Raw genomic sequence first — 25,682 nt, 5'->3', positions numbered from 1 at the left:
TAGTACCCATCGCACGCTGAACACTCCCCCAGAATCTAGAAGTAAACCTGGGGTCCCGATCGCTGACAATGCTCACAGGCACTCCATGAAGTCGAACGATCTCCTGAATGTACAACCGAGCCATGCGATCCACAGAGTACTCTCGACTATAGGCAATAAAATGCGCTGACTTGGTGAGTCGGTCCACCACAACCCAGATAGCATCACAGTTCCTCGGGGATACCGGCAAATGGGTCACAAAGTCCATTGTGATAAAATCTCATTTCCATTCAGGAATAGGCAGACTGTGAAGCAATCCTCCAGGTCGTCGGTGCTCTGCCTTGAACTGTTGACACACCAAACATCTCAAAACAAACTGATAAACAATGCATTTCATTCCCTTCCACCAGAAATGAGTACGTAGATCCTTGTACATCTTGTTGCTCCCAGGATGAATACTCAACTTAGTGCGATGCGCCTGAGACAAAATCTCCTCTCGCAACTCTACATCCTGCGGAATCACAAGCCTATCAGACAAACACAAAAAGCCATCTGACTGATAATGAAATCCAGACGAGCTACCCTCGTTAGCTAGACGAGCTAAATGCTGGGTCTTCGAATCAGACATCTGAGCATCTCGAATCCGCGAATACAAAGCTGGCTCAGATAATATCGCAAACATCTGAATACTCTACATACCTTTCTTATGCTTGAAAGTATATCCTGAAGTACAACAGTCACTGATCGCACTAGACATCGAACAAGTCTAAAGTGCGGATAATCGCACCTTGCAACTCAATGCATCAGCGATGAGATTAGCAGCTCCCGGATGGTACTTAATCTCGCAATCATAGTCCTTAAGCAAGTCCATCCAACGTCTCTGCCTCATGTTTAACTTGAGTGAACAAATACTTGAGACTCTTATGGTCGGTGAAGATCTCAAATTTCTTGCCATACAGATAATGACGCCAGATCTTCAAAGCGAACACAATGGCAGCCAATTCTAAATCGTGGACTGAGTAGTTGTCCTCGTGAAGCTTTAGCTGTCTAGAAGCGTATGCGATCACATGCCCATTCTGAGTCAGGACACAACCTAGCCCCTGAAGAGAAGCATCAGTGTACACCACATACCCTCCAGATCCTGACGGTAATGCCAACATCGGCGCAGAAGTCAACCGCCGTCGAAGCTCACAGAAGTTCTCCTCACACTCAGAGGACCACTCAAAATCCACACCCTTGCGGATAAACTGCGTTAACGGTTGAGCTAACTGAGAGAAATTCAAAATGAAGCGACGATAATATCCTGCTAGACCCAGAAAGCTACGGATCTCAGCAACCGTCGTCGGACGCGACCAATTAAGCACCGCCTCAATCTTGCTTGGATCAACAGAAATCCCTTCCCTGGATATGATATGGCCAAGAAAGACCACTCGATCCATCCAGAACTCACACTTGCTCAGCTTGGCGTACAACTGCTCATCTCGAAGAGTCCGCAGTACCAACCGCAAGTGAGAAACATGCTCTTTCGTATTACGCAAATACACCAAGATGTCGTCAATGAAGACCACGACAAACTTGTCCAAATACTCCCTGAAGACACGGTTCATCAGGTCCATGAATATAGCCGGCGCATTAGTCAAACCAAATGGCATCACTAGAAACTCGTAATGCCCATAGCGAGTACGGAATGCAGTCTTGGCTACGTCCTGATCTCGAACTCTCAACTGATGATACCCAGATCTCAAGTCAATCTTGGAGTAAATTGAAGTGCCCTGCAGCTGATCAAACAAGTCATCAATACGAGGCAAAGGATACTTGTTCTTCACAATGACTCGATTTAGCTGTCGATAGTCAATGTACAGCCGCATCGACCCATCCTTCTTCTTCACAAAGAGAACAGGAGCTCCCCAAGGAGATACACTAGGACGAATATACCCCTTGTACAAAAGATCTTGTAGCTGATTCTTCAAATCACGCATCTCTGACGGAGCCAGAAGATACGGTGCTCGAAAAATAGGAGAAGTATCAGGCATCAACTCTATACCAAACTCGACTTTCCTAACAGGAGGAAAACCCGGAATCTCATCAGGAAATACATCTGGAAATTCATCCACGACCGGAATTCTCTCTATCCCAATGCTCTCAGCGGACAAATCAACTGCATAGATAAGGTAGCCTTTCCTGCCAGACTCTAGAGCTCGACAGGCTCTCAAAGCTGATACCAAAGGCATCGGGGGTCGCGCTCCCTCTCCATAGAAAAACCAGCTATCACTCCCCTCCGGATGAAAGCGTACTAATCTCTGATAGCAGTTCACTGAAGCTCGATAGGTAGTCAACATATTTATTCCTAGAATTCAATCAAAGTCGTCCATCGCAAGAACCATGAGATTCGCTAACAGAATGTTCCCCTCGAACTCTAAAGGGCAACCCATCACTAGACGCTTAGCCAAAGCAGATTGGCCCGTCGGAGTAGAAACAGACATCACTACGTCTAGTGAAATGCATGGTAACTTATGTCTCTTAAAAAAACGTGCAGAAATGAAGGAATGAGATGCACCAGTGTCAATAAGTACAAGAGCAGGTATACCATAAAGTAGAAATGTACCTGCGATGACTTTCTCATTCTCCTCCACAGCCTGATCATGCCTCAAGGCAAACACCTGGCCAGAAGCTTGTGGCCTCAAATGAGAACTCCCAACAGGATGTCCCTGCGACCTCTGCTGAACGGTGGCCTGAGAACCAGATCCCAAACCAGAACCACCTCCCCTAGATAGTGGACAATCCCTCCGGATATGACCAGTCTCTCCACAATGGAAACAAGCTCCAGAAGCTCTACGGCACTTGTCGGATGAATGGTTCTTCCCACAGTAATCACACTTGTCCTTCTTTCCGAAACGGACAACACCAGCAGAGCCAGAGGAAGAAGTAGTGGATCCAGACTTCTTGAAAGATTGGGCACGGGGACCTAAAGAACTAGTAGGTCTCGACTGAGAGAAAAACCTGTTCCATCGAATGCTTTCCTCCGCCTGGTGACAACGGCTCACCAAACCCTCGTAGGACATGTCGTCGCCAACCGCCACACACTCGTGGATCTCAGGGTTAAGGCCCTGAAGGAACAGATTATACTTCATCCCAGAGCTGTCAGCAATCTCGGGGCAATAGGATAGCAGATCAAAGAACTTCTGCTGATACTCATCAATAGACATGGCTCCCTGTCGCAGACTCAGTAGCTCGCCCGCCTTCGACTGACGGAGTGCAGGAGGAGAATACAACTTCTGAAAAGCTGTGCGGAACTCGGTCCGGGTGGCCACTCCTCTCGCCGCAACAAAAGGTGCAGAAGTAAACCTCCACCACCTGCGCGCACGTCTATCCAGAAGATAACCAAGGGTCTCCATCTTCTGCTCCTCGGTGCATTGGAAAGTCTGAAAAGTCGTCTCCATGCGGTCTAACCAGTTCTCCGCATCCTCCGGAGACTCGCCTCCAACCAAGGGCTTAGGCCCTATCTGCAAAAATCGACGTACACTGAAACGGTCCTCATCTCGATGACGATGGCGGCGTTCCCGACGAGGCTCCCGGTCGGCATCACCCCAACGCCCACCAATACTGCCATGAGAACTCTGGTCGTCACGATCTGCCATCTATAAAATTAACCTAACGGTTATCTTATGTAGAATCTAAATCCCAAGAATACTTTGCATGCTCTGATACCATAAATGTAGTGATCCTTACCCAGATCACCTACTAAACAAAACTTAGGCATGCAATTATCTTAATCAAAATAGTAATCAGAATTAAGTTGCGGAAACCATAGACATTATACAATCCCAAGTAAAGGAATCTGTAAATACCCAAATATAATACAACCAAATCGAATAGTTGTATCAATCCAATAACAACAGAATAAAACTTAGGCAAAGCTCCAGCTGGCCAACCACTGCCTAGCCCCTCTTGGATCCACCCGCCTCATCCAATCGCAAACCTGCCCCATGGAATAGGGTGTCCAGAAACACAGAGTACGAGACGTGAACATAAAATGCTCAGTACGAGAGTATAAATATACATGCATGCAAAGTGAACTCTCTATAACTCGAGGTCAAGGATCAGATACAAAGACAGACTGGGCCCTGGTATGTAGCACGTTGTGCCGTCGCTTCAGGAGGTGGCTCTCATACCATAATACCAGTGGATTTACCGGACCCAAAGCCATGGAAGTCCATCCACTAATAGGATAGGGTACAACCCTACTAATAGACATCTCAAAGGAGATAGCTCAGTATGCAAATGAATGCAACATAAATCAATGACATATAAACCATGCAGTCACATAATACATGCATACTCAGTCAGGATATATCGAACACTACTTTCGTACCTCAAATCAGTGCAAGCTCTACCAACTCTAGGTCCACGCCTATAGTCTGCTCTACACTACCAAATGATATTACTATCATTAAAGTTCTCTAAAAAAACCTTAACTAAGTTATTGCATACTTCTAAATATTTATAGGAAGCAAAAGCTATATCTTCGTCCGTCGTTAGCCCTTTGATGTCGATACCTTCAGAACTTGGGCACAACTCCGCTACGACTATCGAACGCCTCGCCGACCCCCGGGTCAAGCCTAGGAAGACTAGAACTACTCAAATATTCCTGGAATAGAGAGGGATTCTCGGAATTGGCAAATGAAAATGAAGCTTCGGCCTTCTATTTATAGACATCGATCGGAACCTCCGATCCTCGATCGGAACGTTTGATCCTGCCATCGGAGCTTTCGAAGATCCTCATCTGCCACATGTCAAAATATCACTGGTTGACTTCGGATAGGGGTTATCGAAGCTTCCGATCCTATCACACGTCATGCCTGACGTAATACCATCGGAGCTTCCGATCCTGCATCGGAGCTTCCAATCCGTCCGGTACCCAATTTATTTAATTATTGTGGATTAATCTCTTAATCATTGATTTTGGTTACGGGGTACTACATGTGAAATGGAGGGAGATGTGACATAGAAGATGTAACAGAGATATGTGACACATATCTTGTTTTATGGTGTTTTTAAGTAAATGCTATGGTGTTTTTAAGTAAATGTTTGAATATTCTTGAGTTGCGAATAGTGGAGTTTTCGACCAATTTTGAAGCTTATAACAAAACCAAAATTTTACAGTAGGTTTGAATAGGCGAAAGTGGAATATAACTACATCATCAAAGGCTAAACTTTCTTTTTCGTCGTTCCTTTTTCGTTGGCATATGAAGTTTGGATGTTAATTTTTTAAAATATGTTTAGGATGGCGATATAATGACGATCCCGGAGTACCATGAAGAATATTGTCCACGCATAACTAGGCGTGTGGAATATCACTCCCCTTACAAAAGTTACCTTCATTTTGTTCCTCTATTATTCTTGTCATTATTGATATTTTAGCTTTAAAACAAAATTGTCTTAGTAGTCATATAATCATATGATTCGTTAATTACTATGTTTTGTGATGTTTGCGATTTGACAGGCGTAGAGCGTTACGGCGCAAGAGAACTTGTAAATCACTTCGATCTTCTTGCATTTTCCTTTCGAAAGAAGGGCCGATAGCGGAACCAGGTACGAGATGGCGATAAGTGTTCGTTTTTGTTCTTTTTTTTTGTTTTCGTTTTGAATTTATGCTAAAGCTAGCCGTGGGTTGATTGCAATCGATTCCAAAAGTTGAATGGGATCCTAGTTTTGGAGTACTTCATTCAATGGATGCTGATAAGTCAAAAGGTCAAATGGATCCTAATTCTGCAGTCCTTCGTTCAGTGGATGCTGATGAGTTGTCCCTCCTACGTCGTGTACGTTGTTCTTTGCTTTCTACTCCATTTGATTCGATCCTATAGCTTTTTCCCTTGCGTCGAAGATACATAAAAAGAATTGGGGAAAGAAATCTTCTCCGCAAAAATTTACACATGCCATGTTTGAATGTTGAAAACTAACCTTTGTTTAAATTTATTTACAGCGATGTGATGTCTACATGGACCCACGTAAAAGTCTGTGCGAGGTTACTCGTTTTTATGTGGATGATATCAGCGCTGTCACGGATTCGGCAAAAGCAGCCTTAAACGTCTACAATGAGAAAGAAGTTAGATAAATTATTTATTAGCCTTGATTGCTTAGTAAGCGAAATGATGTTTTGTTCGTTTGGATTCGGTTGCAGCAAAAGAATTTTACTTTGCTGAAAGTTGTCCAGCTTAACCTTGTTTATATGGATGCCTACTTGACATTTTGGGCGTGGATCGTTGAAAGTTGTGAGGTCCGACTTTTTCGAGCTGTTGTTAAACCGCTGGGTGGGAATAATGTTTTGCTTTGTGAGATCAAGGTATCATCCTCGCCATTTTTTCCTAGTCATTTTTTTATGTTAACACCATCCTTGTTGCAAAATGAAATTTATCAAGGTATCATCCTCGCCATTTCGAACTAGGGGTTCATTACTTGTGTGATAGCTATGTGAATTTATCTACCACGAACCCAAGTGAACTATAAGATGTGAAATGGAGAGAGGTAGTATAGAAGACATTGCAGATATATGCGACACATATGTAGTCTGCAAGTTCTAAATGTTGTAATCAAACGGAGTGGTTTTCCTGTGCCATGTTTTTAAGTAAATGTATGAATATTCTTTTGAATTGTGGAGAATGGAGTTTTCGACCGGTTTGAAGCGTATATCAAACCAAAATTTTTGAGTAGGCTTGAATAAGCGAAAGATGAATATAACTTTATAATCAAAGTCTAAACTATTTACCTTTTTGTTGGCATGTGATGTTTTGATGTTAAGTGTTATATATTATTAGGATGGTGATGAAATGACGATCCCGGATGACCATGAAGAATATTCTCCTTGCATAATCAAACACGAGGAAGATCAACCACTTTACACAGGGTACCTTAACATCCCCTTTTTTTATGAACTATGTCTTGGATTGTCTGCATGCATGTGGCATTATCTTCTCGGGTTTTCAAACAATGAAATGTAATTCGTATTGTTTGACCTTATAAGTGGCTCTGCTGATGGATTGGTTGATGCCAACAGTAGCTCATCTGTCGGTAGAGGTGGTGCAGATCTGGATTCGGTTGGATGGGATCAAAATTTTACTGGGTATCATTCTATGGATGATTATGAGTTGTCACACCTACGTCATGTATGTTGTCCTTTGCCTTCTACTCGTTGTCATTCAAAACAAAGAATTGGGGAAGAAGAATTTTTTGCAAGTCTTTTACTGTATTATTATATGATAGCTAACTGAGGTTAACACTCTATATTTTAGTTAGGCAGAGATATCGAAAACTTATAACCATAGTTTAAATCTGTTCTCAGATATGCAATATTTATATGGACCCACGCAAAAGTGAATACGGTGGAGGCTTAACTCAGTTTTATGTCGATGGTTTAAGGGATCGGGCAAAAACAGCTTTAAACGTCTACAATGAGAAAGAAGTTAGACAAATTATTTACTAGCCTAGATTGCTTAATAAGCTTAGTGATGTTCGTTTGTTTTGGTTACAGCGAAAGAATTTCTATCTCGAGAGGGTTGTCAAGCTGAACAAAATTTCTAGGTATTATTGCTTGACATTTTGGGCACGGAGTGACAAAAGTGATGAGCGTCGTCTCTTTCGAGCTGTTGTTGATCTGCTAGGTCCAGATAAAGTTTTGGTTTGTGAGATCAAGGTACCGTCCTCGCTGTTTTGCTTTGCCCTTGTCAATCTTTTGTTACTGTTTCAATCGAGTTATTGCCATACTCGTTCCTTGTTAATATGAATGTTTAATTGTATATTTTGCGCTTATGGTGATGCCAAATGAAACTTGTTGCCTTACAAGCTTCGAAAACCATGTCTTGGGTATATCCCCACATGTTGAGGCACGCAAATTCAAACCAAGTTGAGGTTAAATAAAATCCCCAGTCAGTTCATTACTTCATGATTGAATTTGGATTTACTAGTTCTTTTTAGCTCTCGAACTAGGGGACAGTTGTTCATAACTTGTTTTGATTGCACCAATAGCTATGTGAGTTTATCAATCACAAGTCCAAGACAACAACTATAATATGAAACGGAGAGGGTTTAAGCGTCGTGCTGTCAGCAAATTCTAAATGTATTGAAATAGAGTGGTATATAAATATATACATATTTATATATTTGCATATGGAGTTTGGATGTTTAATTCTTGTTATATATTTTTAGGATGGCGATGAAATGATGGTCCCAGCTGAGCATGAAGAATATTGTCCTCGTGAATCTGAACGTGAGGAAGATTTTGTTCCTCGCACCGTTGACACACAGTAGTACGTACCTTAACGTGTTCCTATTTTATTCTTGTCGTTTTTTCTTAGTTGGAAAACCATATGTTCTATTAATTACTGTGTAATGTGAAGTTTGCGGTTTGCCATTAGTTGAGTGTTTATTATATATTTCAACTTTAAGATTGTTGTAGTTGGAGAGTCATATGTTCTATATACTTATTATGTTATATAATTAACATGTTATCTGATGTTTGTCATCGGATGAATATTTATGTAGCTTTGAGATTTTGACAATTATTCAAGCATTTGGTATTCTCTTACTTGGCTTCTTATTATTATAATAATAATTATTATTATTATTAATGAAATGCACAAGATTTGATGACCTAAGCTCAGCGGATGGATGAGCATGGTGGTGTAGCTCTGGGCTCGGTGGCCGTTTCCAGTGGTGATTAAACTAATAGGCTATCATGCACTATCTTTATATTTCGAAATTATGGTTTAGGACGTAATTATGAAACTAATTTATATTGGACATGTATTGTAGTCCGCTGCTTCTGGTTTAAAATTTCCCATTTAGAAGACCGCACGGGGATATTCTGTATTAATCAAGTTGGTGGGCTTGGTCAATGCTCATAATATTAATTCACATGGTTTGTCGTATTTTTTTTATAAATTTATTTTAAAAAAATCAATAATAAAAAAAATGTTTTTATGTTAAAATAAGTCTTCTCATATATCTCATAATTAGACTACATGGGAGACGTGAGTTAAAATTTATGCTATGTGAAATCTCATACTTAATTCCAATCTACAGACTTATAGTTGTCACCGCAACTACCCGATGTCATATATCTGTGTGCATTGTAGATCTACGGATTTTATTTCCAACCATTCAACATATAAAAGTATGATGAAGTTAGCCACGACTCAATATATCAATTCATAGTAATGAAAAAAACTATTAGTTGAGATGAAAACCAAATATTCAAAGTTCACTTGTATACAAGTGGCTGGGGTGGGATCCCTTAATTCCCAACAAAAATAAGAGTTTAGCTGATGAAATTCATTATTGAAAGTAGAGAAATCGAGATTCTAATAAATTCTATGAATTGCAAATATTAAAAATGGAAGAGAAAAGAGAGAACACTGCGCGCAATCTTGTCTTCTTTGTTTGCCTCTTTGTAGACGGGTGATTATTTCAAAAGACGACTCTTTTCTATGTTGTTCGGTCCGTCGTCCTCTGGTTTTTTTTCTCCATTCCTTTTTATACACATCCAAGAGTCCATCAATTATTCCCCTTTTTGGAAAAATTTCATCCTACCCCATGGGTTTTACCCCATGTGATAGGTGGAAGCACATGATTGATCAAATTATGCGTGTCTCACATGATTGATGTGGGGCTCCAATGATTTGGACCAATGATAGAGTTCCACCTACCCCATGGGCCCCCTTTTTGGCCCACGAAATCCGTTCAAATATATTTCCTTGTCACGTAGCACTGGGGCGGAAACTTTTGCACGCCCTAGCACGAGATGATTTAACTCCAGCTTCAAGTTTCTTTCAACTCGCGACGGGGCATGAAATTCTTCTTACCCTAGCGTGAGATTTTTTGTCTTTAGCTCACATTTCTTCATAAATTTGTTATGGGACCATAAAAATTTTCGCGGGACTGGCATAAATCTTGTTGCTCAAATTTGTTTTCCACCACCTTGGGTTCAACTTTTTTGTACTCTTTCTCCTATAAATCCACATTATAATGAGTATGGCTCATGCACACAAACTACGAAATAAATAAATGAAATGCATACTCGATACAATAAAATAATGCAAATATATATATATATATATATATATATATATATATGACGTAACAAGACACATGAAATCGATACCTATCAAAAAAAAAAACTTTCTCATACTAACATTTTACTCATCCTCGAGCACAGTAGGCAAAAACTAAAAACAAGAACGAAGACCAATTCAAGGATGATTTCACAGCTAATATTCGTGTTTTAGCTAGTTTTTTGACGCTCCTCAAATATTAAAGCACAACTTAAGTTTTCGCACGACCATTTAACTTTACACACTACATCTCTAAATTGCACATGAGCGTGCGTGTGTGTCATGTCATTTCCAATGTCAAGCACTTCAAATAGAATTTCACATAGGTGCAAGATAACTCGATTGACAAGTCAGAACAAGTATACCTCTCATGCATCCCATTTCCAATACTTATCACACTTTAACAAAAATCACCAGGATTTTTCAGGTGTGTAGTATGACTTAGGTGTGTGCTACAAAAGAAAAAGAACAATATTTGCAAACAAAGGAGTACAATGATTAAAAATGTATGATGCACCATCAAATTTTCATTTGACATTATTCTACATCTTACATTCTTTTTTTAGCCTTGAATTCATTTTGCTTCGAATTACATTTTTTATTTTTCACAAAGCTCCTCCTTTCCTTAAATTATCCTTTTTTAGGTCACTTTTTGAAAGAACTATAAAATGCATGCTCTTCGGTTAGCAGCAATAGAGCTTGCACTAAAACTCTAGATCTATTACTTGTACGGTGAACATTGTGAAATATTTACCGATTATAAGGGTCTGAATTTTTTTTTTAACACAATAGAGTTGAATATGATGCAACGTTGATTGTTAGAGCTAGTGAAAAATTATGATTTTGACATTAGCTACCAACCGAGTCTGAAAAATGTTGTGGAAGATCCTCTGAGTCGCAAGTCTACATCGTTGTTGTAGTTATCAGTGCAACGACAATTGATAATAGAGTTCTAGCGCCTGACTTAAGAGCTGGTACCAAAGACTAGTGTAACAATCTTGTTGGCCTTGACAATTTAGTCAAGCTTATATGATTGAATTCGTGCAGGACAAACATCTGATCATTAGTTACAAGAATGGATGAACTGAGATGAGGCTAAAGATCGTGCATTGTACGATATAGTTTCTAGTGCAGGTGTAGTGTATGTAAAAAATATTTTCGCTTGGCATAGATGCGTGAACTAAACTATGTTTATGTTTTTAAATTTTTTATTTATTGAATTTTTTGTCTTAATTAAATTGTATGAGAATAAGCATATGACATGCACGGGTCGTCACACGTAAGAATCTGGTGGTCATTGAAGACTTCGCATTTGGCTCCATATAAATATACCATGCCAAGTGCTGGGTCTCAAGGGAAATTTATCCCCAAGGTTCATTGATACGTTTGAAATTTTGGAGAAATTTGGAGATGTGGATTATCGTTTGGTGTTACCGCCGTATCTTTCTAGTATTCACAACGTAGTACGTTGCAGATGAGTCGCACATTCTGCATCTGACAGAGGTTTAGTTGGAGCCTGACTTATCATACGTGGAGAGACCACTTAGAATCATTGACATGAGGTTTAGTTGGAGCCTGACTTGTCATACGTGGAGAGACCGCTTAGAATAATTGAAAGGAAATATAAGGTACTTTGGAATAAGCACATTTCTCTAGTCGTGATCTAGTGGCAGCGTCAAGGCACAGAGGAAGCGACTTGGGAGTTAGAGAGTCGCATGCGTTCCGAGCATCCAGAGTTATTTTGATTGTATTTTGTTTCAGCAGTTACGTTGTAATTGTAAACTGCGTTGTTGTAATAAAGCTATTCAGTACTTTGTTCTTGATATCCTAGTCCGAATTTGGAGGACGAAATTTCTTAAGTGGGGGAGAATGTAGTAGTCCGTATCAAAATTACATTAATCCAATCACCGTTATGTTTAATTGGCTAAAACATGATCAAGGGAGTCTCTAATGAGATTAAGGAGTTCAATAAGGCATTCAGAACGATCGAAAATAGTTCGGTAGAGCTTTGAGCTTTGGGTGGATCGGAAGCTTAGTTTTGGGGTTCGGAAGCTCCGATGTGAGATAGGAAGCTTCGGTCGTCGCCAAGTAAATGTTTGTCGACAGCTAGTTTCTAGAAGAAGGACACGTGGTTGGTGGAGAGTGATAGGAATCTCTGTTCGTGCAATCGGAGGTTCTGAACGTCTATATATAGGGGTGCCGAACAAATTTCCAATCGCACCAGTTTCTTTCCTCTCTCCATTCTATCTAGTCATTTGAGTTTTCAATACTTTCTAAGCATCCTACTGAAGGGTCGGGAATGGCGAAGTTGTGTCTAATTTTTGAGGTAGTCGTCACCAACGAGCTGACGACGGACGCAAGTATAACTTTGGATCACTAAAAATATTAAGGAGCATGTAATAGCTCAGTAGCTTTTAGAGCACTATAAGTGATATAGTGACTATGTGATTATAAGCTTGGACTAGAGAGCCGGATTTGCTAGGTTGCCCTTATTTTGCTGCGATTGAAGTACGGACGTATTATCCGAGATACCTGGTTGAATATACATGTATTATGTTTGCATGTTTTCTGTGGAATTATTAAGTGCACTGATATTATGTGGCATGCACGTACACGTTAAGCTTTATGTCTTGATTTGCATAGCCTGTAATAGGGGTTGCTCAGTCCCGTGTATTTAGTATAAGGATTTCCATGGACTTGGATCCATTTATATCCACCGTTGTAATGGGAGCTACCTCCTGATACGACGGCTCATCGTGCTACATACCATGACGTCTTGAATGAACGCAATATTTCTGGATTGGTTTTCCAGTACCCTTCATATTTCATATGCATACATGATATATGTATATTCGTATTTTTGTACTCAGCGTTTTATGCTCATGTCCATATTTTTTTGTGTTGGAATCTCTATTCGTTGAGGCAGGGGTTAGGTTGGACAGACCTGAATAGCGGTCGGTGAGCTGCAGTGGTTCCGTGGATTTGCCCTTTCTTGTATCAGGTTGATGGTTTTGGATTTTAGTACTTTTGATTCGAAGGGGTTGCATAATATTATTAAGTTTTAGCTCATGGTGATATTGTATTTATGGTTTAAATTTCCGCTGGATTTAGTTAATAGCATGCTTAAGACTCTGTTGGTAGTTGATTCCGGTCTGGGTTACTACAAGATGTTTGAGTTTTATTTTAATAAAATATCAAAAAAAATTTAAAAAAAATAACATATTTAGAAATTATAAATAATATAATATATACATAAATTTTTAAAAATTTAATTTCATAATTTTGGTCCGAGCTTTAAGGTGTAAATAAACAAATTAAAAGTGCATTGTTGGCATCCAAGCAATTGTTGCTCAGATTTCAACACTTAAAAAAGAAATTATTAAATAGACCGGTTGATGCTTACGGTATGTCTGGATATCTAAAAAATAGAAATTGAAATTGAAATACATGGAATTGGAATTTCATTTTGGTGTCTGACAAAAATTTAAAATATATTTTGGAATTTGATAGTATAAATTGTATACAAATGATAATTTTTAAAAAAAAAATTGAAGAAAACTTAAACATAATTTTTATTTTTTTTAAAATTCAAATCCCATGAAATCCAATATATTGTATAAGGATTTTAATGAAATCTCATCAAATATAAATTTTTTTAAAATTCCATTTTATTAAATACTAAAACGGTATTTTCAGTTTTAAATCTCATCAAATCCTGTGTAATTCTGTAAACTGCATGCTCGGTTTCATAAGAGAGAAAAGATTAAGCAAACAAATAACACATGAATTTTAATCAAAACAAATAACGACCTATACCCAAGAGCTAATGTATATATATAATATCTTTAAAGCTCATTTAAGATAATTATTTATTATTATTATTATTATTATTATTATTATTATTATTATTATTATTATTATTATTATTATTATTATTATTTGGGACAAAATCCCACAAATGGCAACACTCAAATTACAAATGACGAAGTAACGAAACTATACTTCTCGGCCCATAACCCGCAGTCCAGTCCACCACAATTCCACATCTATATATATATTGTTGTAAAAAAAAATTAAAATTTATGGTAAAGAGGTTAAACTTCAAAAACTCAAAATATATCAAACTCTACACTTTATAAAAGTTTTTCTCTACTCAAATGTGTTTTTCATCACAAATGTTGAGGTCTATTTATAGATCTCCATTTGAGATTAGTAAAAAATAAATACGTAATCACTTACATCATCACACACTAATATTCAAAATTTTACAACTATTATTTTCAATATTCAACTCTAATAATATATTTTCAACACTCCTTCTTGTGATGATGATCGTGATACAATGATTGTCTTTATTACGTATTTTATACTACATCGTTAAAAACCTTACTAGAAAAAATTCATTCGGATAAAAACCCTAGTAAGAAAAAAAGAATGCAGTTATGTAAACTCTCCCTCATGTTGACACAAACGATTCTTCACATATTTCGTAGATTGCACATCCCAATATTATATATATGTTTTCTGAATATCGTCGTAGGAAGTGTTTTTGTGAAGAAATCTGATTAGTTCTCACTTGATTGAATGTAACATATATCAATATATTTTTTCTTCTCAAGCTCTTAGGTGAAGGCAAAGAACTTAGGGGGATATGTTTGATTTTGTCATTTTTGATTATCCTTCTTTCATTTGAGCAACACATGACATTACCTTCGTATAATGTCACATAATTCTTGTCTACTGATAATCCAAATGAGGTTTGGATATGCTGGGACGTCATTGATCTTAGCCACACATATTCACAGCTTGCTTCATGTAATGCAATAACCTCGACGTGATTTGATGAAGTTGTTACGAGTGTTTGTTTCTGTGAATGCCAAGATATTGCAGTACCTCCATGAGTAAATACATATTCGATTTGGGAACGTGTCTTATGTGGATCAGATAAGAATCCAATATCAGCATAACCAATTATACTTTGATTGGTATCTTTTGAGTACAAAAATTCCAAATCTTTTGTTTCTCGTAGATAACGGAATATATGTTTAGTTCCATTCCAGTGCTTTTTTGTTGGATATGAGTTGAATCTTGCCAATAAATTTACAGCAAAAGATATATTAGGTCTAATACAATTTTCAAGATACATAAGAGCATCAATAACACTTAGATATGGTACTTTTGGACCAAAAATTACTTCACCATCTTTACATGGATAAAATGGATCCTTTTCTATGTTCAATGATCTTACAAGCATTGGAGTACTTAAGGATTTGATTTATCCATATTAAAACGTTTAAGGACAATTCTGTATAATTTGGCTGGTGAACAAATATTTCACATTCTTTTTGTTCAATTTGCAAACCCAGACAATACTTGGTTTTTTCAAGTCCTTCATTTCGAATTCTTCCTTCAAGTAAATCATAACTTCTTGAATTTTCTTATTCGTTTCAATTATGTTTAAATCATCAACATATACAACAATAATTATGTATCCGGATGTTGTTTTCTTGATGAAAACACAAGGACATATTGAATAATTTACATATCCCTTTTTCATCAAGTGCTTTCGGTTCTATAGTTTTCTAGTATTAATATAATTCATAGAGATTTCACGATTCTCGTCAGCCTGTGGTTCTAAATTAGAATTTTCATTATCATGATTTTCTGCTGGAACATCATTCTTTATTTTGTGATCATCATGTTTCTCTATGCATTTTATTTTCCGAGGATTTTTATCGTCGGAACCGAATGACCTTCCACGCTTCAGGCATTTTATGACATCATGAGAGTCTTCAATTTGTTTATTTGAAATTTCAATTCGAGCAGGGGCATTTGCAGCAGGTATATATGATTTAGTTATCCCTTTTGTGTCTACAAATGATCTGGTATTTGATTTGCTATTCTTTGCAAGTGCATAATTTGTACATCTTTTTCACATTGTTTAGTTCTTGGATCCAGATGTAACAATGTTGGTACATACCATGTGATTTTTTTTTCGGTGTGTTTCTTTTCTTCCCTAACATTGGGAAATTTTTTTTCATTAAAATGACAATCAGCCAAACGTGCTGTAAACACATCACATGTCTGAGGCTCAAGATATCTATTGATTGATGAGTTATCATAACTGATATAAATATCGATCTTTCTTTGAGGCAAAAAACCGTTGTAATAGACGGTGTCGTAGGGGATCAAAAATCGTTGTAATAGACGGTGTTGTAAAAAGTCTGATCTACGACAACGATTTTCAATCCGTTGTCGTTTTCTTCTACGACAACGGTTTTTATCCGTTGTCGTTTTCAGCAAAGACAACAGATTTTATCCGTTGTCGTTTCTTTCAATGACATCAGATTTGCATTCAGTGACAACAGTTTTTATCTTTTGCCGTTGACTTCAAAGACAACAGTTATTCTCCGTTGTCTTTTAACAAACTTTTAACAATAGCTACAATTATAACAGTTTTAAAACAGAAATGATAACGGATAAAACCCCTTGTCGTTTATTAAAAACAAAAAAAATTAATATACAAATTTTCAATATTACGAATAATTCAAAATTTAAAATTTCATAAATAAAATTTATTAATATACAATTTCAATAATACAAATCACTCAATATTCTAATTCTAATTCAACGCGCATTAGAAAATAAAAAATAAAGCTATGAATTAATTTGTATAAATAAACTTGGAAATCTTGTTTCATCATTGATTAACATCTACCTGTGAATTTGAAAAAAAAAAAGAATTTATTATTTATCTCTTCTATATATTCATAGGAGAAACATAACAAAAATACAAATAATAACTGTAAATACAGAACAAACAAAGATGTTGCAGAACAAACAAAGATGTCCCAAAATGGATATGATCAACCCCTCGTTGGTACCCCATCCTGAAAAATCCGGCAGAAGGAAGTTAAAATATTGATTCTGTATGCACAGTAATTAAGCCAGAAATCTCTCTCTTGAACAAGAAAGGACACTATCAAATCTTGCAAACGACAAGTAAAGACAATTGCATTACATTAGTACAAAGACAAGACGATGATCAAATTATACCGTACTATTATTATTATTATTATCAAATAATTGACTATGATGTTTAATCCGCCATATCCATTTTCATGGTACTAATATCAAAATATAAGTTTCGTCCTCCTTGATTGAAATACCTATGACATGTTCCAAAACAGGGTACTTGCTAGATTAAAACCCAACGGCATTTTGGATAAAAAAAAATGCATACTTTTGGACGATACTATCCACCATTCAAAACAGTAATGTCATGCGGTTTTAGCTTTGGATTCAGTCAGAATTTAGTAAAAAATTATAATGTTTTCCATTATGATTAATAAATACATTTAGGAATATAAAATACCATGCAAAGATAAACATCAAAATGAAAAATGGTGTGGATATAAATTTAGTAAATCCAGCTTACAAGTTACAATCCATACCTCTCTAAGGAACTCCTTCAACTAATCATCATGAAAAAGGGTTAGAACCTTCAACTTATCAGTTTTATCAAAAAAAACTTATCAGGAACCCAAAATTAATTACTCTAAAGACTCATTCTTAATAATATTAATATAGATAGTATAGCTAAATATAGAATATCATATTTATTTCAATTAGCTCAATTCTGTACGATCGAACTTACTTTCATATATGCAAGCACATTCTATGTATCTCTAGTACCATTGTCATTTCTATTCAAACATAAATTTATTGACATATAAATATATTTCAATTAAAATTTTATTAATAATGAATTGTACATAATACAATAGAAATCAATATCACATAGAATTATTTTTTTTTAACGCAATCAGAATTTTCCAAATTAATCTCATACAACATAATTAGCATAATACATTTCAAGGCCATAATAGTATGTAACTTATATATATCACTTAAAAAGGTGTCATCAATCTGAAAAGATTTCAAAAAGGTTAAAAACAATGAACCCAAAAAATGGTTCATAAATTCATGTCCAAGTTTTGATTCGAACCTACAACCATTGGATTGTAGTATCATATCCACCGAAAAACTCAGTTTTTTTTTTGGTAAGTTAGATCCTATCTATACAGGGCACTGCCTTGACATACATCTAACGGTTGACATTTATCAATAAATGTGGGGTCCATTATTTTTTAGTGGACCCCGCATGTATTGATAAATGATGACTCTTAGATCTATCATGGAGGTAGTGCCTGTAAAGATAGGTTGAAATGATCCTTTTTTTTTCAGAGCCAATCTTTAGTAAGTTGATGTAAAATTATTAAATTAGAGCTGTTTTTCTTTATTAAAAACACCCTAATTAGAGCCAGGAAAAGATAAAGAATGTTGAAATTGTTCCAAAAACTTGCAAGGAGAAGATCTCGACTGATTCTGGGGAATTTATATTTGAAAGGGTTCAAAGATTATGAATTTTTTCACTATATATACATATACATAACCGTGATTATATTTTTGAATCGTGACGGACTCTAATGATCGAGTATCATATCTACAAATCGAGCAAGAGATTTATCGGAGGGAGTCATTCGTGCTTATTCTCCAGTGAAATACAGAAGGCCAGAATCAACGAACAAGGGAAGTCATTCTAATAGGTCACTTTGAGGATGGAAAATCCAACTCTTTAATTAACATAATTAATAACTTTGATTTGAAAAGTTTGAGGCAAAACATCCTTCCAAATGGAAAATCGTCAAAATGCAAGATGTCTGAAGGGGAAGGGGTTGCTCGTTCATGGTTGGAGAAATGGCGATAAATCATACCAAAACATTAATTATGTTGCATGAAGACATATTAATATGCTGATCAATAAAAGATATGATCATCTTGATTTGATCTTGCATATAATGATGATTCTTGTATGGTTTGTGTACATGGAGAGGATCTGATGTGCTTTGTAGTGGGCCTTTTACAGGAAACGAAAAGTCTTTTGGCTTCAATGTGACGAGGAAAAATAGTTTCATTTCGCTTAGTTTTATCTATTTGAATTCTCTATGATGGAGTTAATGCATTCTGAGCACCAAATTGATAATTTTATTTTTTTTACATGGGAAGTAGCAACCAGTTCTCTGAGGTATTAGCGACGACTCCATGGAAACAACGTTCGAGAGTTTTTCATGTCCTAAGATCGAGAGGCGGCATCGACATTGATAAATAATTTAATATTGCAACAATAAGCCTCGTAGTTCATCAAAAAACCATAAAACCAGTCTATTACATAAAATATAATTGTATTTACAATAAAGAATTTGAGTGTGGAAGCGATAACATAAAGTAAACCAAATTAAAAACAATTCCAGAGGTTTTCTTGTCTTCAAACTTCATCATCAACCCCAAAAATGCCTTGTTCATCTTCATCTACTTGATCCTCGTTCTCATTTGGGAGGAATGTAAAGGTGAGTATTTGGAAAAACACTTAGTAGGTGGGAGACATTCGTACACCCGAATAACAGAATATATATATATATATATACAAAAATAATTTTGGACCTAACATGTCGCATAACATGTCACGACATGAGTCAAGCCAGGGCAAATATTAATACATTAACCTAATGAATCATTAAAACATATCAAGAACGAAACATGAATATATATAGTACTGGAATTCATCTCATTGTTCGTAATAGAAATATACATATAAACATGGTTCTAGATGCGACGTGTCATACAATGTGTCACGGCATGAATCAAAACATGACATAAACAAAATTCGGAACAAAGATCAAATCATATCAGAAACAGAACGTGATCATACAAAATGCATTGAAACTTCATTTCATTATTCATGGTTCATTTTTTTATGTCTCTATATGTTACTCTTCTAAGGGACGATGTCAATATAACAATTTTATACCCACCATGTAGGTGCCAATATAATAGTTTTATGCCCACCGTGTAGGGGTCATATCTCATCTTTTCATGTTTTCTTTCCACTTCAAAATCAAATCATAATAGTGCCGTTTTAAAATCTCAAAGCATAACGAATGAATTAAAGGAAACATATAAAATTCAGGGGACACAAAAATTCATGATATACGATTGATTTTTTTGAAACAAGCATCTTAAAACATACGAATGAGATATAATAAATCTTATACATATCAAAGATATGAATCAGTTGGTGTACGGTAGGATTTTAAAAAGAATATGTACGATTCTTTAAAAACGCATAGAATCCCACCTATAGTCTTGTTACAAAAAGGAAAGAGGATCCTAAATAATCCAAATTCCTTGATTCACATGCGCTTCTCATTGAAGAATAGTAGCTCGAACATGGAATAGTACTTTGGGTAGCAATATTGTTTGAAAATAGAAAACCCTAGGCCCAAAAGTCTAGGAAATTATGCATGTGTTTCCTAGTTGATATGCCACAAGCCACTAAAACGAATATTGGAAAGAAAGAGAGTTGAAGGAATTCTCGGATTTGCATATGTCTGAATATCAATTATCTTGCAGAAGCATCAGTGACCTTTTGAACTGTCGAATCGATATGAAATTTGGTCAGCAAATTCAGGATAGAGTGAACTTGATTGTGAATAGTGGAGATCAGGTTTTGATTCAATTTGAAGTAGAGAACCAACGAAAAACAAAAGCTGTTGGTTTCTCGCGTGGAATCCGTATAGTCAGATTGTGAAGAAGTTTTTAAAAAATCTAACTATTGGATTGAGCTGAATTCGAATAGAATATTTTTCAAAACATAGTGTGGTACATTCTAAATGGTGAAGATCGAATTTGGTGTCAATAAAAGTGACGAACATAAGTTCTGGTATGTGGCTTTTGGTGTGTTTTCATTCAACAATATTGAATGTGTATATTTAGGATGAAGGGGAAAACGAGTTTGCAGAATTTCCAAGGCATAAATCAACCTTAATTTTTGGCTGAAAAGAGCGGCAAGAAGATTTGTGTTCTATCTTGGATGATTCTTGCTCAAATTCAGTTGATTTTATGCCATATTATGGAAAAAATAGGCCTCTTAATTTTGGTTAATTTACTCTTCCAAAAATATTATTTCTTAGCTGTCAAGTTCCAAAAATTAGGTCTGCAACAGATAAGTTTTCATGGGCCAAATTTGTTCAATTTGTGTGGGTTGCTCTATAAAAAAAAAGGGTTTTCACAAGTTTGCTCTGATCTGCTGCGTAGATCTCAAAGAAGATGAAGGATAGTTGTTGTCATGTGCCTACATGAGAGCAGGATGATTTTTTGCTTCTCTACTGTTTAAATAAGTTTTTTTTTTTTGAGAAGTCAACAAGAGGTATTTTGGTTAATAAAAAAATTATACACAATTTTATCATTATAACAAAAAAATCGTACCAAACATTACAATTTTATTTCAACTATTATATCTTACTATATTATTATAGTAGAGTGTCTTTAACTAACCAACGTTCAATTAATTGGTGAAGTTTGAGATTAAATTACAATTATATCTTAACTTAATTCCCAACAAAACAAAAATTATTAGACAAATTAGTCATCTTATATGGTCACCTCTTCTTTTTAGCCATTATATTTTATCTTATTTATCAAAATGACACTCGCTATCTTTGTTTGTATTTTAAAATTTTTAGATTAAATAGATATCAATCTTAAAACTTTTGAATATCTAATTCATATGTGAGTTCTAAAAATAATTTGAAAATTATTTAACATAAAAAAATTTATGTATATGCATGCATCGCGTGCAAGGGACACTAATGTCCTTTATTTTAAATCAAAGTTCATATACATTGATAATATCATCTCATCTACTAAGCGGCCCTCGGTGGGCTTGCAATATGGGGTTTAATTTTTTTTTTTTCGAAAATAAAACCTCGATTTGGGGTTACAATTAGCATAAAAAAACATGTGAATTGCTGGCTAACTCAGTCGTAGCACTGCCGTGTCACCACAGTGCAGAATCTTCTCACTTGGAGTAAAAATGTCGGCCGCCGAGCTCGGTGTTCGTATGCTGCTATGATCCTCCATGACGATATAATTTCCATTATTGTAATGTCTTCTTCTCATCCGTAAAACCATCTTTATGGATTTTATTTATGGTGAAATGATTCGGTTTTATGTGTTTTAGCTCCTCTCTACCATGGGCGTTTTGTTTTCTGTAATTTACTCAATCATTTAGGGATTCCGTGGTTGCATATGTGTAATTTGCTGCAGATTGTCCTTTGTACTGTAGAGATATAGCGATGGATGTATTTTAGAACATAGGGCCCGTGGATAGATGAATTTTCTCTATACTCACAACAAATATGGGATAAACTGTGTGATAAGAGTATTAATTCTCAGTTTTGGTTGAATCATGATTGTTTGTGAACTAACTTAGAATTTATAGATTGAGATATAAAGAGGACAAATCATGAGTTCTCAATGGCTTAAACTACTTTTTTTGATGAATATGTCCACAATTATCAAGAATTAGATAGTGTGATTGTGTGAGTCTAAACATGAATTGCAATCACCTAGTAGTGTTGCAAGACCCGAAAATATTAAGTTATTAATTACGAAATTTGAGATTTAAATTCCAAATTTGAGAAAATATTTATTGAAGAATTTATGGAATTATAGATTTAATTTTCGAGTCGAAAATATTTAATTTAAGGATTTACGGATGTTAAGACTTAAATTCCAAAATTTTTAAATTAAAAGAATAAATATTTGAATTGATCATTTATGAGATTTAAGATTTAAATTTTGAGTTTGGATATAAAAATGATTAAATTAGATTTAAAGAATTGAATAAGGATCAAACTGCAAATATTCAAGAATTCAGGGACTAAAGTGCAATTTGTCTTGGATTGTGGAAAACATGTCATGTAATATACATGTACGTGTATTGGAAGGAAATTTCATCAGATTGGTTCAGCAAAAATCGAAGAAAGGGAGAGAAAAGCTTCCAAAGCCAATTTCATCATTTCAAATTTCGATTAAATTCGATCCGCCCGGTAGAATTCAAAATTGATCGTATATTTGTGATCCTGGCGTCGACGGCTTTGTTGTGACGAAGTATTACGAAGTTCTATCATGTTTTAATTTTAAGATGATGTTAGAATTAAGATTTGATTATATAAACGTGTTCTAGTATATATTACGATAGCATATCTAAAACGGATCGAGAAAAGATCGTCGTTTGGACATGTTTTTGAATTATGAAATATTTTCTGAAATTCTGAATTTTTGGGGCTGATATTTTCGTGTATATGCTGAGGATTTGGATATGATATTGGATTGAGATGATTGATATGTTGATACTAATGCTTTTGGAATTATCGATTTCAAACCGTTACGTCGTCGGTTTGAATTACGGTCATTTGATCAAAGACTTGAAGTTGAATGAGCTTTGTTTTCAATTGCAATATGATATAGAGCTGATAATTGAGTTGTATAAACTTCATTACAGAATAAGGTTGAAGAGCATCGAGTTCGAGTCGACGAGTTCGATTGGCTTGAAGTTGGATCCAAGTTTGGAGCAACTAGCACCTTGGACTATCAATATTGTATGAGCATAATTTTGATAAGAAAGATTGGAATAGAGCTTATTGTTTGATCAAGCTTGGCAAGATTCAAGAGTTCTAAATTAAAGACAATGGTATGATTCGACATTAGCCTCAATAGGTAGAATAACTCGAGAACGTGGTGGTTTTCGAGTTTCTTAAGTCACATACGTGCATGATTACTTGCTCTTGCTTGATCCTACATGATTTACTTGATCTAGTTGACTTAGCTGATCTTAGTTGCTTGATAAATGAGTTTGTTTGATTAAACATTCTTTCTTTGTTTGAGATTTATATATTCTTATAGATTGTTATGACTTAATTAAATGTGGTAGAATGCTTATAGAGTTGGAATGCATTCATCTTGAGCCACAATTCTTTCGAAACCTTGAAAGCATATTTGAAAAGAATATATTGGACGTGTGGACTTATATATTAGTGGCTAGGAAACAGATTGATTCTTATTGCCAGAGTTCCCAGTATAGTGTCCAAAGTCCAGGGAATAAGAGCTCATCACCACCCCGATCGGGAGTGTAGGTGGGAGACTTGCTGTGCTTTTTTCCCGGGATACCAATGAAATGATTTTTAGAATTGACTCTGCGAGATTTGAACTCCCTTACCTTTCAACATGCATTTGTATCTCTATGTTATTCATTATATTTGGAAGAATTCCAGCAAGTAAGGGTATATAAATTGTTATTTGAATATGCTTATAGAAGTGGTATGTGTGTCTTTTTAAAGATTTGTTATAGCAGGAGACTTGACTGATATGTTTACATACTTTATATACATGTCTTTCATACTGAGATTTAATCTCATTGGAATTATCCGGCTATTCCTTTGTTTGTATGTGTGCATTGCATTAGGTAAAATAGAAGCGAGTAAGAAGAACTTGGATAGCTCGAGAAGAAGTCATAGACGTGGGATTTCGGGTTAAGAGCTAAAGAAGTATAAGGTTGCTGTCAAATGCATGTTTAGAAAGTATTAGAATGTTTGAGAATTAGAAAACCATATTTGAACTTGTTAGATTGCACTTTTAGATAGATGTATGAGATTCTATACTTTGAGCTTTATGTTTTACCTTGAATCATGTGTTTAGACCATCTTAGAATTGATTTGAGATGCTTAAATGTTGGAAACACATCAGAAATGCATGGGAATCCAAGACAGAGATCTATAACTCTCATGTTTATCCTTTTTCCAAATTCTGTGCGCATGATTTCGGCCAGAGCAACTCTCGCTCGAGTGCATGTAGGCGCACTCGAGCGAGGCACTTGCCTTTAAAAAAACTTCTTAGTTATTTTGCTTACTTGTTCAGATTGGATATTTGTAAGTAATTGTTGCTTAATTATCAGATTAATTTTGATTGTGTTTTTAAGAATTGAGATTAGCACCCGAGATTCCCATAACAGATGGTATCAGAGCGCAAGTTTCTTGGAATAAGATAGAAGTTGAGCAGGGTAGATTGAGTCGCATGCATTTATAGTATTGCATGATTAAAGCTTTACTTTATTTGATGAATTTCATGCGAACATGATTTATTGATTGAGAAATGTCTGCTCTACTGATTTGAGAATTACATACTTATATGTTGATGTGCATACATGATTTATTGAATTCATATGAGTAATTGAATTCGTTTTAAGCATGTGTTATATTAAAAATTAGGAGATTATATGTATGTTATACTGATTTGTATTTTATAATCTCTGCGTTATATATCAATTATGTTATATAGTAAGACAGATTTTGCAGACGGAAAAAGTACCTCAGACTAAACAGGGCAGTACTGTCTTAGACCATAGAACCAATGGATGCAACACTGACACCGATGGAGGTACTACTAAAGAGATTTCAGATGTATCATCCGCCAACACTGAAAGGTACAGAAGATTCCATTGCATGTATAAGTTGGTTTGACGAGCTTGATCAATTGTTCGAGTCCTTTGAATACTCAGATGAACGTAGAATCAGGCTGATTGTATATCAACTTCAAGATTTAGCAAAAAACTGGTGGATTTTACAAAGAAATTCCTGGAGAACCGAGGTATAGTGATTACTTGGAAGGTGTTTAGAACAGAATTCTATCAACGAT

The 25,682-nt window shown here is 35.7% G+C and overlaps 1 protein-coding gene across 5 annotated transcripts; it reads left to right on the top strand.

Annotated features, from left to right (window-relative positions):
* The first annotated feature begins 5,283 nt into the window (after positions 1-5,283).
* On the top strand, positions 5,284-8,814 carry LOC140867415 (uncharacterized). 5 transcript variants are annotated; one of them, XM_073272479.1, is made up of 11 exons: positions 5,284-5,350; positions 5,483-5,571; positions 5,674-5,798; positions 5,963-6,085; positions 6,161-6,322; positions 6,795-6,883; positions 7,001-7,142; positions 7,319-7,438; positions 7,508-7,669; positions 8,182-8,282; positions 8,617-8,814. In XM_073272479.1, coding segments are annotated over exons 3-11 (990 nt in total). In that variant the 5' UTR covers positions 5,284-5,350; positions 5,483-5,571; positions 5,674-5,708; the 3' UTR covers positions 8,618-8,814. The 5 variants fall into 5 exon arrangements, with proteins under 5 accessions (XP_073128580.1, XP_073128581.1, XP_073128584.1 ...); XM_073272480.1 differs by having other exon boundaries at positions 5,304-5,571; positions 7,034-7,142; XM_073272483.1 differs by lacking the exon at positions 7,319-7,438 and having other exon boundaries at positions 5,305-5,571; positions 7,037-7,142.
* Positions 8,815-25,682: the final 16,868 nt, after the last annotated feature.

Source organism: Henckelia pumila, chromosome 4 (assembly GCF_033568475.1).
Source record: "Henckelia pumila isolate YLH828 chromosome 4, ASM3356847v2, whole genome shotgun sequence".
NCBI classification, from domain to species: domain Eukaryota; kingdom Viridiplantae; phylum Streptophyta; class Magnoliopsida; order Lamiales; family Gesneriaceae; genus Henckelia; species Henckelia pumila.
The sequence above is the reverse complement of the archived record's forward strand: the minus strand, read 5'-3'. Positions and strand labels throughout refer to the sequence as shown.

Bases quoted from the DNA above. Each gene is read 5' to 3' on its own strand.
- LOC140867415 (XM_073272479.1), top strand. From the start codon at position 5,709: ATGGATGCTGATAAGTCAAAAGGTCAAATGGATCCTAATTCTGCAGTC. The intron at 6,323-6,794 runs GTATCATCCTCG...ATATATTATTAG, and splicing joins TTTTGCTTTGTGAGATCAAG to GATGGTGATGAAATGACGAT. The intron at 6,884-7,000 runs GTACCTTAACAT...TGACCTTATAAG, and splicing joins GATCAACCACTTTACACAGG to TGGCTCTGCTGATGGATTGG.